This window comes from Zingiber officinale, chromosome 2A, assembly GCF_018446385.1.
Source record: "Zingiber officinale cultivar Zhangliang chromosome 2A, Zo_v1.1, whole genome shotgun sequence".
NCBI classification, from domain to species: domain Eukaryota; kingdom Viridiplantae; phylum Streptophyta; class Magnoliopsida; order Zingiberales; family Zingiberaceae; genus Zingiber; species Zingiber officinale.
The window spans coordinates 150,175,113-150,187,852 of NC_055988.1; the positions used below are offsets into that span (position 1 = coordinate 150,175,113).

A 12,740-nucleotide genomic window follows, 5' to 3' on the forward strand; every position below is an offset into this window, starting at 1 on the left:
AATAATATCATGAATCATCCAATGAAACAATATGCTCAAGTAGCAACATAATGGACTGAGCTACTTTGGATCCAACAAATTAACTTTGATCATTTTAAGGATATAACTTGAATTTCAAAAAATCATAAATTAACTAGAGTTTAAATTAGTGCAACAAATCTAACCTGCTGCTTGGCCCTTTATGTTTTCTGCCTTGTTCACAGGATAATTTGACTGGCTATATCATCTGAATGTTGGACAAGAACTCGATGTTACTAAAGGAGTTCATGAACATCTCTTTAATCATCTTTTGGTGTCACTCATCTTGTCAATGCAAACAGAAGAGCAAAGATTAGAAGGCCTTACAACACGAAGGAAATTGCATCTGAAAGAATGGAAACAATCAAGATTAAACAATCCTTAGCAGTTGATCCAGGCTCGGAAAAAATCATATTCCTTATAAAAGATATTTCTGTTTCCATCAAAAAGTTATGCTGTACATAGATCTGCATAAATCAATTTGCCATGTCACCATTTGACATAATTGTCTTCTCTCATTTCTGGAGGCTACTGCATTTGGTTGATTATCTTGCACAATGATTAATCATTGATGTATTATGAGATGATAACTTCAAGGTATGGCCTCACAAGGAGACACAATGCTCGTGCATCCGATATTAGTATTAAATTAGTACACTAACCAAGCTCAGAAAAAGAATAAAGAAACCTTGGGTGTCACTAGGAAATTGAGGACTGATAAAAAACACATGCATCTGACAAAGCAGACAGACTTGACAAATGAGCTTGTCCAGCTTAGAGAGATTAATCTATCATGTATCCTTGATGTTTAGCTTCAAACTGTGGCCTAACAAGCAGACAGAACAAAAAGCTTGTGCATGTTTAATTACCGTTAAATTAGAACAATAATCAATCTCACAAAGATGGAACCTAACCTGCTTAACACTCATTAAAGAAATTAGTAACTGTAATCTAATGCATGCATGTGGAACTCAGTAGTATTTAAGAATGAGAAATGATTCGTCCTGCTATGAGAAGAGGTTACCAGATCCAAATTGCAGACTTCACATGTCGTCTTCAGCTTATCTGTAAATATTCCAGTTGCCTCCATTCTGCTAGAGGATACTTGATCTATAAGTAGAGGAAGTTCCAGGCTCCACAGTCCACACATCTTCCCATCAAATTCTCAGGTTCTCTGCTTTCCAACATCACATAGTAATGGCTGCAAGTCAGCCTTTCCATGTTCGATCCATCAGTCTACCATCTAGAGATCACCCCTCCATGCTCAAAATGGAGGAAGACCTGAGAAAGCTCAGGTCTTTTATGGCTCAATCCTCTTTAACATCACTTATGATAGTGGATGGGCTGAAGGGGCTTGGAGGTTTGTATGAGTGCATTGACGAGGTTCTTCACTTGCCTAGCAGCAACCAGCACTTCTCCAGTCAACAACAGAAGGAATGGATGGAAGTAGAGTTGGATGGCTCTATCAGGCTGTTGGAATTGCTTGGAACCCTGAAAGATTGCATGCAAGAAATAAAATGCCAAATTAGGGACCAGGAGATGGCCCTTAGAAGACAAGGAGAAGCAGTGGTGAAGCATGAGTTACACACTCACATCCTTTCTGATAAGAAATTGAGGAAGAATATTCAAAATTGCTCCAGATCACTGAAGCATATGAATGGCAAAGATGCCTTGAGCTGCACTGAAGATAAAGAATTTGATTCCGGGAAGATGATCGAAAGTTTGAAGGAAGCAAGGGTTCTTGCCATTCATCTTCTTCAGTCTGTCTCTGATTTCTTGTCCATGCCAAGGCCAAAGAGAAAAGCAAGCAGATGGCCTCTTATCTCAAAAGCATTGCACAAGAGGAAAGTAACATGCAAGGGTGAGCATGAGGATGCCGAAACTAATGATGAGTGTGTCCCGAAGATCAAATACCAATTGCAGACGTTTCAGAACAGCATCAACCGTCTAGAAGAAGGATTAGATTTCTTGTATAGAAGAATAATCCGAAATAGAGTAGCTGTTCTTAACTTCTTCAGTTTGTAATGGTTTATGAGGCACTTACTCTCATTAGCATCCAAATTTTAGAGGAATTGCTAATGTTTGTATCCTTAACAATTTTGTATACAATATATGTTACTGTTTGATTAAAGATCTCCTTCATTTGCTTTTTTCCAAGTGTTTCCTTGTGTTTTCGAAATGGCAAAACCTCTCTATGTCAAGATTGGAAATCCTACCTAGGAATGAGAAGTTGTCCATAAATTTAGCATATAGCAATGGAGCATAGGAATTTAAGAGCCAAAAGTTAATCAAATGATTTGTTGGAACTCTATCAAACATTTATAATCTGTTATTATGTGATAAGTAACATATGATAGCTATAAGATGGATGCCAATGACAAAAGTTAACAAGGATTCATCTTAAAAGAATCTCATATAAGTGAAAATTTTCTAACAGGATATAATGGAAAAAGAAAATCTATTTCCAATAAACCTCAATTTTTTTAGATGTCTAAGTAAATATCAATACAATCCATCTAAACAAGATCGCTGGGATTGAAATCCTGTGTAAAAATGATAAGAAAGCAATTGTAGCTTCATAGATATTAGCTCGATTCAGATCTTACTTAGGATGCGGATCATTTAGGTTAGTTTGGGTCATAAAACCAAAGCTCTTGATCACAATCTTGACTACCAGGGTAAAGGCTAATACACTAATCATAGCAAATCAGATAGTTTAAAAATACTTATCAAAATTATCTAACAAAAGATGATGCAACAAAATATCATCATAAAAAAGTAAGCCCATCATATCCAGAAAAAGAGAAGCGTGACTATATGCACCTTAGACTGTTAAATATGATTAGCGATCTTATATGTGGAGGATGATAAAACTTAGAGAGCATCAGGGTGCCTGTTCAAAGAACTAACTCAAAACATAGTCCACCCCATCATTAGATGATAAGGAACCCATGAAACTTCTTACCTTTGTTGTAAAGTTTTTGGAGGCTTGCTGTCAGTATAATTTGATTATTTTTTTGCATAATCCATATAAATTAGTTCATTTGAAGAATTTAAATTACTGTAAAAGGACACTCATATTCCTACGAAAGATACTTTCTGTTTCCAATAAAAGAATTTGCTGTGCAAAGATTTATATATACAGATTTGCCATGATTAATTGTCTTCTCTCCCTTCTGGGAGCTATTGCATCTTGGGATTGTCTTTTACACGATTAACCATTGGCATATTATTGATGGTAGTTTCAAGGTATGGCCTGACAGGCAGACATAATCACTCGTGTATCCTATTTTAGTATAAACTTAGTACATCAATCAAAGCTTAGAACAAGAATAGCTCACGACCATTGGAATCCATCCAGCTTAAAGACATAATCTATCCTGCCTGCAAATATGCTTGTGACAAGGAAATTGAGGACTGCTTCAAAGAAATGCATCTGGAACTAATTAGTCACTAAGAGATGAGATTCTCCAGCTTAGACAGATTAATCTATTATGTATCTAACATTGTCTACGTCCAGGCTGGAATAATGTGTATAATAAACATTCAAGAAGATATTAACTGTGATCTAATGCATGCACGTGGAACTCAGTAGCAATTAAGAAACAAGAAATGATTCGTCCTGCTAAGAGAAAAGGTTACCAGATCCAAATTGTAGGCTTCAGTTGTCATATTGAGCTTATCTGTAAAGATGCTGGTTGCCTCCATTCAGCTTCAGTATACTTGATCTATAAGAGGAAATTCCAGGCACCAAATTCCACACATCTCCCAAAAAAGAAATTTTTCTCAGGTTCTCTATTTTCCAACATCACCTAGTAATAATGGCTGCAAGTCAGCCTTCCCATGTCCGATCCATCAGCATACCATCCAGAGATCACCCTTCCCTGCTCAAAACGGAGAAAGAGCTGAGGAAGCTCAAGTCTTTTATAGCTCAATCCTCTTTAACATCCCATATGATCTTGGATGGGCTAAAGGAGCTTGGAAGTTTGTAAGAGTGCATCGATGAGCTTCTTCATGTGCCTAGCAACAACCACCACTGCTCAGATAACCAACAGAAGAAATGGATGGAAGTAGAGTTGGATGGTTCTCTCTGGCTATTAGACTTGCTTGCCGCCCTGAGAGATAGCATCCAACAAATAAAAGAGCATATTAGGGGCCACGAAATGGCCCTTAGAAGACGAGGAGAAGAAGTGACTAAGATAGACATGCACACTAACATCCTTCCTGACAAAAAGTTGTGGAAGAATATTCAAAGTTGCTTTAGAGCACTGAACCATATTGATGATAAAGATACCTTCAGCTTCAGCTACATCGGAGATGAGGAATTTGATTCTTTGAAGGTGTTCAAAATTTTGAAGGAAGCGAGAGAGCTCACCGTTTCTCTTCTTCAGTCAGTCTTTAACTTCTCATCCATGCCGAGGCCAAAGACAAAAGTCAGCAGATGGTCACTTATTTCAAACGCATTGCACAAGAGGAAAGTAGCATGCAAGGATGATAGCGAAGATGTTGAAGCTAATGATGGAGGTGTGCCGAAGATTCAATTAAAATTGCAGATGTTTCAGAACAACATTGAACATATTGAAGAAGGATTATATTTCTTGTATAGAAGAATAATCCGAAACAGAGTTGCAGTTCTTAACTTCTTCAGTTTGTAATGGCTTATTGGCCACTTACCCTTATTAGCATTCAAGTTTTAGAGGAATTGCTAATATTTGTACCTTCTACCAATTTTGTATGCTATATATATAAGTGTTTGATCAACAATCTCTTCTCTTCTAATTTTTCCAAGTCTTGCAAATTTTCCTATTTTCCTGTGCTTTAGAAATGGTAAAATCCAATGTTCACAAATCGAGATCTTACCTAGGAACAAAAAAAGGCCCACATGTTCAGATAGTAGGGATGAAGCATAGAATTGTTAGAACCTAAAACAAAAATTAAAATAGCTTTTGGGTTTCTATTAGACATTTAATTTATCATATACAACCTTCAATATATATTATTAAATCAAGTTGTAATTTGTAGGCTTTCCATCATCAATAGAAACCTAGAAGTGGAAAGTAGAATCCATTGAAAGTTTCATCTATTGTTGAGACTACACCATGCTGGAAGCGACTCACTTTTATTCTCATCTCATTGGGATTAGATACATAGATGGGAAATCTCTATAGACAGTAGTAGTTCAATAAACTCTCCAAGTATAGGATAATTGAGTTAGTCCTATTATGCCGATGCCACTCCAAGTCATAATCGAGTGGATTCACATCCTAAACCTCTCCTGGTTCTGTGCTACTTTCCCTTTTTTGGCTTTTACTTTCAACAGAATGTGCTTTATTTTGTAAGCCCAGTTAATTGATTTCTTGCCCGGAGATAAGAGGGCAAGTTATCATGTATCGGAGACTTAAACAGAATGTCCTACAACGCTAGTAGTTCGTTCTGCACAACATGCCCACATTTAGGGACTTGAGGCCGGAGACTTAAAATCAAGATCAAATATATTTTGTTAAACAGAATTCTGTTCAAATAGAGCCATACCCAATTCTTGCTTTGGCCATACTGAGATAATAATGCTCCCACAATGTCTGTGATTTCATCTTTTGATTTTCTTTGACATGATTAATCATTTGATGTATTATTGATGCTAGCTTTCTCTTTCTACCTCTCTGGAGATCTGGTGCAGCTCAGAACTAAAACAACTCACAAACATTGGAATCCACTCTGCATAAAGATTTAATCTATCCAACCCACAACCATGCATCTGATAAGAAAATTGAGGACTGATTCAAGCACATGCATCAGAAACTAAATAGAATTAAGAGGCCAGAAATGAGCTTGTCCAGCTCAGATATTAATCTATGATGTATATTGATCTTCAGCTAGAAATTGTGACCCAACAAGTAGACAGAATCTAAAAACTCGTGTATGTTATATTAGCATTAAAGAGCACAATAATCATCCTCACAAATGTTGGAACCTAACTTGCTTAGCATTGTTGTAATCTAATGCTCAGGACATAATCATGTGTAAAAATTAAAAAAGATAATAACTGTAATCTAATGCATGCATGTGGAACTCAGCTGTATTTAAGAAATGAAAAATGATTCGTCCTGCTATGAGAAGAGGTTACCAGATACAAATTGCATTGCATATTTCACATGTTATCTTCAGGTTATCTGTAAATATTCCAGTTGTCTCCATCGTGTTGCAGGATACTTGATCTATAAGTAGAGGAAGCTCCAGGCTCCACAAGTCACACATTTTCCCATCAAATTCTCTTTGGTTCTCTGCTTTCCAACATCATATAGTAATGGCTGCAAGTCAGCCTTTCCATGTACGATCCATCAGTCTACCATCTAGAGATCACCCCTCCATGCTCAAAACGGAGGAAGAACTGAAAAAGTTCAGGTCTTTTTTGGCTCAATCCTCTTTAACATCACATACAATAGTGGATGGGCTGAAGGGGCTTGGAGGTTTGTATGAGTGTATTGACGAGGTTCTTCACTTGCCTAGCAGCAACCAGCACTTCTCCAGTCAACAACAGAAGGAATGGATGGAAGTAGAGTTGGATGGCTCTATCAGGCTGCTGGAATTGCTTGGAACCCTGAAAGATTGCACGCAAGAAATAAAATGCCAAATTAGGGACCAGGAGATGGCCCTTAGAAGACAAGGAGAAGCAGTGGCGAAGCATGAGATACACACTCACATCCTTTCTGATAAGAAATTGAGGAAGAATATTCAAAATTACTTCAGATCACTGAAGCATATGAATGGCAAAGACGCCTTGAGTTGCACTGAAGATAAGGAATATGATTCCGGGAAGGTGATCAAGAGTTTGAAGGAAGCAAGGGTTCTTGCCATTCATCTTCTTCAGTCTGTCTCTGATTTCTTGTCCATGCCAAGGCCAAAGAGAAACGCAAGCAGATGGCCTCTTATCTCAAAGGCATTGCACAAGAGGAAAGTAACATGCAAGGGTGAGCATGAGGATGCCGAAACTAATGATGAGTGTGTCCCGAAGATCAAAGACCAATTGCAGACGTTTCAGAACAGCATTAACCATCTAGAAGAAGGATTAGATTTCTTGTATAGAAGACTAATCCGAAATAGAGTAGCTGTTCTTAACTTCTTCAGTTTGTAATGGTTTATGAGGCACTTACTCTCATTAGCATCCAAATTTTAGAGGAATTGCTAATGTTTGTATCCTTAACAATTTTGTATACAATATATGTTATACCGTTTGATTAAAGATCTCCTTCATTTGCATTTTTCCAAGTGTTTCCTTGTGTTTTCGAAATGGCAAAACCTCTCTATGTCAAGATGGAGATCCTACCTAGGAATGAGAAGTTGTCCATAAATTTAAAATATAGCAATGGAGGGTAGGAATTTAAGAGCCAAAAGTTAATCAAAATATTTGTTGGAACTCTATTAAACATTTATAATTTGTCATTATGTAATAAGTAACATATGATAGCTATAAGATGGATGCCAATGACAAAGCAAGGATTCATCATAAAAGAATCTCATGTAAGTGAAATTGTTCTTAAAGAATATAATGGAAAAAGATAATCCATTTCAAATAAACCTCAATTTTTTTAAATGTCTAAGTAAATATCAATACAATTCATCTAAAAATAGATCGCTGGGATTGAAATCCTGTGTAAAAAAATAAGAAAGCAATTGTAGCTTCGAAGATCTTAGCTCGATTCAGATCTTGCTTAGGATGCGGATCATTTAGGTTAGTTTGGGTCATAAAATTCAAGCTCTTGATCACAATCTTGACTACCAGGGTAAAGGAAAATACATTAATCATAGCAAATCAGATAGTTTAAAAATATTTATCAAAATTATCTAACAAAAGATGATGCAAACAAATATCACCATATAAAATTAAGTCCATCATATCAAGCAAAAGAGAAGAGCGACAATATGCACCTTATACTGTTAATATATACAAATTTGCCATGATTAATTGTCATCTCTCCCTTGTGGGAGCACTTGCATCTTGGGATGGTCTTTTACATGATTAATCATTGGCGTATTATTGATGCCAGTTTCATGGTATGGCTTGACAGGCAGACATAATCACTCGTGTATCCTATTTTAGTATAAACATAGTACATCAATCAAAGCTTAGAACTACAACAGCTCGCGACCATTGGAATCCATCCAGCTTAAAGACATAACCTATGCTGTCTGCAAATATGCTTGTGACAAGGAAATTGAGGACTGGTTCAAAGACATACATCTGGAACTAATTAGTCACTAAGAGATGAGATTCTCCAGCTGAGACAGATTAATCTATTATGTATCTAACATTGTCTATATCCAGGCTGGGATCATGTGTATAATAAACATTCAAGAAGATATTAACTGTGATCTAATGCATGCACGTGTAACTCAGTAGCAATTAAGAAACAAGAAATGATTCGTCCTGCTAAGAGAAAAGGTTACCAGATCCAAATTGTAGGCTTCAGTTGTCATATTGAGCTTATCTGTAAAGATGCTGGTTGCCTCCATTCAGCTTCAGTACACTTGATCTATAAGAGGAAATTCCAGGCTCCAAATTCCACACATCTCCCGTAAAATTTTCTCAGGTTCTCTATTTTCCAACATCACCTAGTAATAATGGCTGCAAGTCAGCCTTCCCATGTCCGATCCATCAGCCTACCATCCAAAGATCACCCTTCCCGGCTCAAAACGGAGAAGGAGCTGAGGAAGCTCAAGTCTTTTATAGCTCAATCCTCTTTAACATCCCATATGATATTGGATGGGCTAAAGGTGCTTGGAAGTTTGTATGAGTGCATCAATGAGCTTCTTCATTTGCCTAGCAGCAACCAGCACTGCTCAGATAACCAACAGAAGAAATGGATGGAGGCTGTAAGACTTGCTTGCCGCCCTGAGAGATAGCATCCAACAAATAAAAGAGCATATTAGGGGCCACGAAATGGCCCTTAGAAGACAAGGAGAAGAAGTGACTAAGATAGACATGCACACTAACATCCTTCCTGATAAAAAGTTGCGGAAGAATATTCAAAGTTGCTTTAGAGCACTGAACCATATGGATGATAAAGCTGCTTTGAGCTACATTGGAGATGAGGAATTTGATTCTTTGAAGGTGTTCAAAATTTTGAAGGAAGCAAGAGAGCTCACCGTTTCTCTTCTTCAGTCCATCTTTAACTTCTCATCCATGCCGAGGCCAAAGACAAAAGCCAACAGATGGTCTCTTATTTCAAATGCATTGCATAAGAGGAAAATAGCATGCAAGGATGAGAGTGAGGATGTTGAAGCTAATGATGGAGGTGTGCCGAAGATTCAATTCCAATTGCAGATGTTTCAGAACAGCATTGAACATAGTGAAGAAGGATTAGATTTCTTGTATAGAAGAATAATCCGAAACAGAGTTGCAGTTCTTAACTTCTTCAGTTTGTAATGGCTTATTGGCCACTTACCCTCATTAGCATTCAAGTTTTAGAGGAACTGCTAATGTTTGTACCTTCTACCAATTTTGTATACTATATATATACTAGTTAACAATCTCCTCTCTTGTAATTTTTCCAAGTCTTGCATATTTTCCTTATTTTCCTGTGCTTTAGAAATGGTAAAATCCAATGTTCCCAAATCAAGATCCTACCTAGGAACTAGAAAAAAAAGGCCCACACATTCAGATCATAGGGATGAAGTATAGAATTGTTAGAACCTAAAACAAAAATTAAAATAGCTTTTGGGTTTCTATTAGACATTTAATTTATCATATACAACCTTCAATATAAACCAAGTTGTAATTTGTAGGCTTTCCAACATCAATAGAAACCTACAAGTGGAAAGCAGAATCCATTGAAAGTTTCATCTACTGTAGAGACTACATGATGATGATGCAAGCGACTCACTTCTATCCTCATCTCGTTGGGATTAGATGCATAGCTGGGAAATCTCTATATATAATAGTAGTTCAACAAACTCTCCAACTAGTATAGGATAATTGAGTTAGCCCACTTAAGCTGATGCCACTCCATTTCATACTTGAGTGGATTGGCCTCCTGAACCTCTCCTTGTTCTCTGCAACTTTCCAATTTTTGGCTTTGACTTTCAACAGAATGTGCTTTATTTTGTAAGGCGTATTCGTGTTCCTTTGCAAGGCATTCAAGAATCCCTTGAGCCTTACTTAGGAGAAAGTCTATAAGGGTCTGTAAAAACCTTTGAAGTTTGAAATAAGAAGAGTCTGCATCTTTTAAATAAGTTCTTATTTCTTTTATTTCTTGCTAACCCTCCTCCCCCTTTTTATTTTGGTATCAGAGCTAAGGCAGTCTTTTCATGAACTATTATTGTTAAAATGTTGGTATTATGCAAACTAAGCTAATAAAAGAACAAATCTTACCTTGGCAATACAGGCAATCGGCCTTATAAGTCCAAGCAAACACTTGTGTGAGTCTAGCTTGTGTAAGTTTCAGGATAAGTAACTATCCTTAAACCTAGTGTTTATGAGCAATTTTGTTATAACCAAAAACACCTTACCATACCGGGAAGCAATCCAAGCAACCAATCCCATCATATCACCAACAGTAGGTTTTGCTAAACCCAGTGATTATCAAGAAGCTAATTCTTCATTCTCTGCAATTATCAAACAAAATAATACACAGCTCTAACGGTTGGCCCAAGTTTCTGAAAATTTACGCGAAATCCAAACAAACCTTAATTCTATCCTAGAAAGGCTCAAGCAGAAGAATTCCCCAACCATACTTGACGACCTAATTCACAAGCTTCAAAACCTATCCTTGGGACATACCGAAAAACCTAAGGAAACTGTAGGGAAACTATGAGTCTTCCAAGATCCGTATAAACTTCTTAAACAAGAACAAGCAAAGCTCAAAAAGTGATCACGAATAGAAGACAAACAAAGCAACCCACTACAACTGCCCCAATGTTTAAAGATCAAATACGAGAATACAGACAAAATCAAAGGAGGCTACACAATGCTCAAAGAAGAGCACAACGAATTGGAAAAAGACTTGTTGAAAGGACGGCACAAGTACATACTATTGAACAACAATTAGACCCTCAAGCAGAGCTTCAAGCTTCTATGACTGAACGAGCTTCTATAGTTCCTGCTGAAATCCTATACCACTCACGAAGAGATGATGAGCATCATCGGGTCTACATTCACAGATCAGAAGAACCATTCCTGGTTATTAATTCTAATCAAGTCGATAGAAATTTTATCCAGGAGGAAAGTTTCCATCAACTGCAACGCGGCAGAATGCAATATATACATATTGGGATACTCCAAGTTCGAATTCAAACTATACACAAATAGGAAGAAGGTGTGCTGGCACTTGTTATCTTTCGAGATAACAGATGGATTGGAGACCAAGCTATTCTTGCTACCATGGAAATTAATTTCACCAGAGGAAGTCAAATGGACTATGTTATTCCTAACATTATGATGACCATTAATGACTTTTATAGAAACATACAACTGTCTATTTTGACAAGGGGCTATGATCAGTGGCGACATGGTGAAGCCAACCTGCTAATAACACGAGGAATGGTCGGAAGACTATCCAACACCCCCAACATTGGGTTTGCATATGAAATACAAAGTGTTGTTGATTATCTAACAAGTCATGGGGTACGTGCTTTACCTGGAAGGCGATATCCAACCACACCACTACAAGGGCTGGACTAGGTAATACAACCTACCTAAATATGCATACCATTGCAACCCACAAAGGTAAATAGTCATAATCTTATGGATGGAAGAATATCTGTTAACTTCTCTAACTACACTGCAGCAGGGGATTGCCCTATACAAGAAGAAGAGGAAAGCGAACTCATAGAAAAGTACCCAGGCATTGATATTTGCCTTGGATATGAAGATGACTACAACCAAATTCAGGCCTCATCAGATAAAGAAGAATATCTTTATATTTTAGTTCATTGTCTAACTAACTCTGCAGTAATGCTGGAACAAAAATCCTCGAGAGCAGCTGGATTTGATTTAGCGGTGGACAAAACTACTATCATAGAGCCCAGAGGGCGAGCCTTGATTTCAACTGGGCTTAGCCTGGAAATTCCCTGGGGAACATATGGCCGCATAGCAACTCGTTCTAACGCAGCCTAGAATCTTGGCCTTAATGTAGGGGTCGGTGTTATTGATTCAGACTACAGAGAAGAAATTAAATTATGATATTTAATCATTCTGACCAACAAGTGATTATTACTCAAGGAATGGCGATGGCACAAATAATTTTTGAAAAAATAATTCTTCCTGATGTTTATGAAGTTCCAAGATTAACAGCAACCGCAAGGGGTGAAGATAGATTTGGCTCAACCGATGCATCCACTAGTAATTTCGTACCCTATACAACAAGGCATAAACCAAACTGGGATATATTCTTGCCAAAGGAAAAACATACAATATCTATGTTCATTGAAGAAGAATCCCATTCTCTGAAGGAACCATCGGAAAACCTTGCAGGGACTACAAACCCATAGGCCTTTGTACCCCGATCCAAGGAACTTTCTATGGACTCCGCAGATGATGAGGATGATTTTTCTTATATTTAGTATTTGGCAAGCCTTTCTAATTCCAAGGAACCTGTTTGGGATATATATGATGATGATATCTCCGAAGACTAGGTAAATCTTTTCTCTAGTAAACAACATGAATTCATCTCCCCTGCCCCATAACAATTAATCGTAGCAAGACATGAGATGGAATATCCCATGCT

General features: G+C 37.3%; 4 protein-coding genes across 4 annotated transcripts; all 4 read left to right on the forward strand.

Annotated features, from left to right (window-relative positions):
* Window positions 1-1,215: 1,215 nt before the first annotated feature.
* LOC122044122 lies at window positions 1,216-2,043 on the forward strand. Its single transcript, XM_042604660.1, has one exon. The coding sequence runs from the start codon at window positions 1,216-1,218 to the stop codon at window positions 2,041-2,043; it is 828 nt and encodes a 275-aa protein (XP_042460594.1).
* A 2,039-nt stretch (window positions 2,044-4,082) lies between these two features.
* On the forward strand, window positions 4,083-4,673 carry LOC122044123. The gene has a single exon (XM_042604661.1). The coding sequence runs from the start codon at window positions 4,083-4,085 to the stop codon at window positions 4,671-4,673; it is 591 nt and encodes a 196-aa protein (XP_042460595.1).
* A 1,649-nt stretch (window positions 4,674-6,322) lies between these two features.
* On the forward strand, window positions 6,323-7,150 carry LOC122044125. Its single transcript, XM_042604662.1, has one exon. The coding sequence runs from the start codon at window positions 6,323-6,325 to the stop codon at window positions 7,148-7,150; it is 828 nt and encodes a 275-aa protein (XP_042460596.1).
* A 1,806-nt stretch (window positions 7,151-8,956) lies between these two features.
* Window positions 8,957-9,442, forward strand: LOC122044126. Its single transcript, XM_042604663.1, has one exon. The coding sequence runs from the start codon at window positions 8,957-8,959 to the stop codon at window positions 9,440-9,442; it is 486 nt and encodes a 161-aa protein (XP_042460597.1).
* The last annotated feature ends 3,298 nt before the right edge of the window (window positions 9,443-12,740 follow it).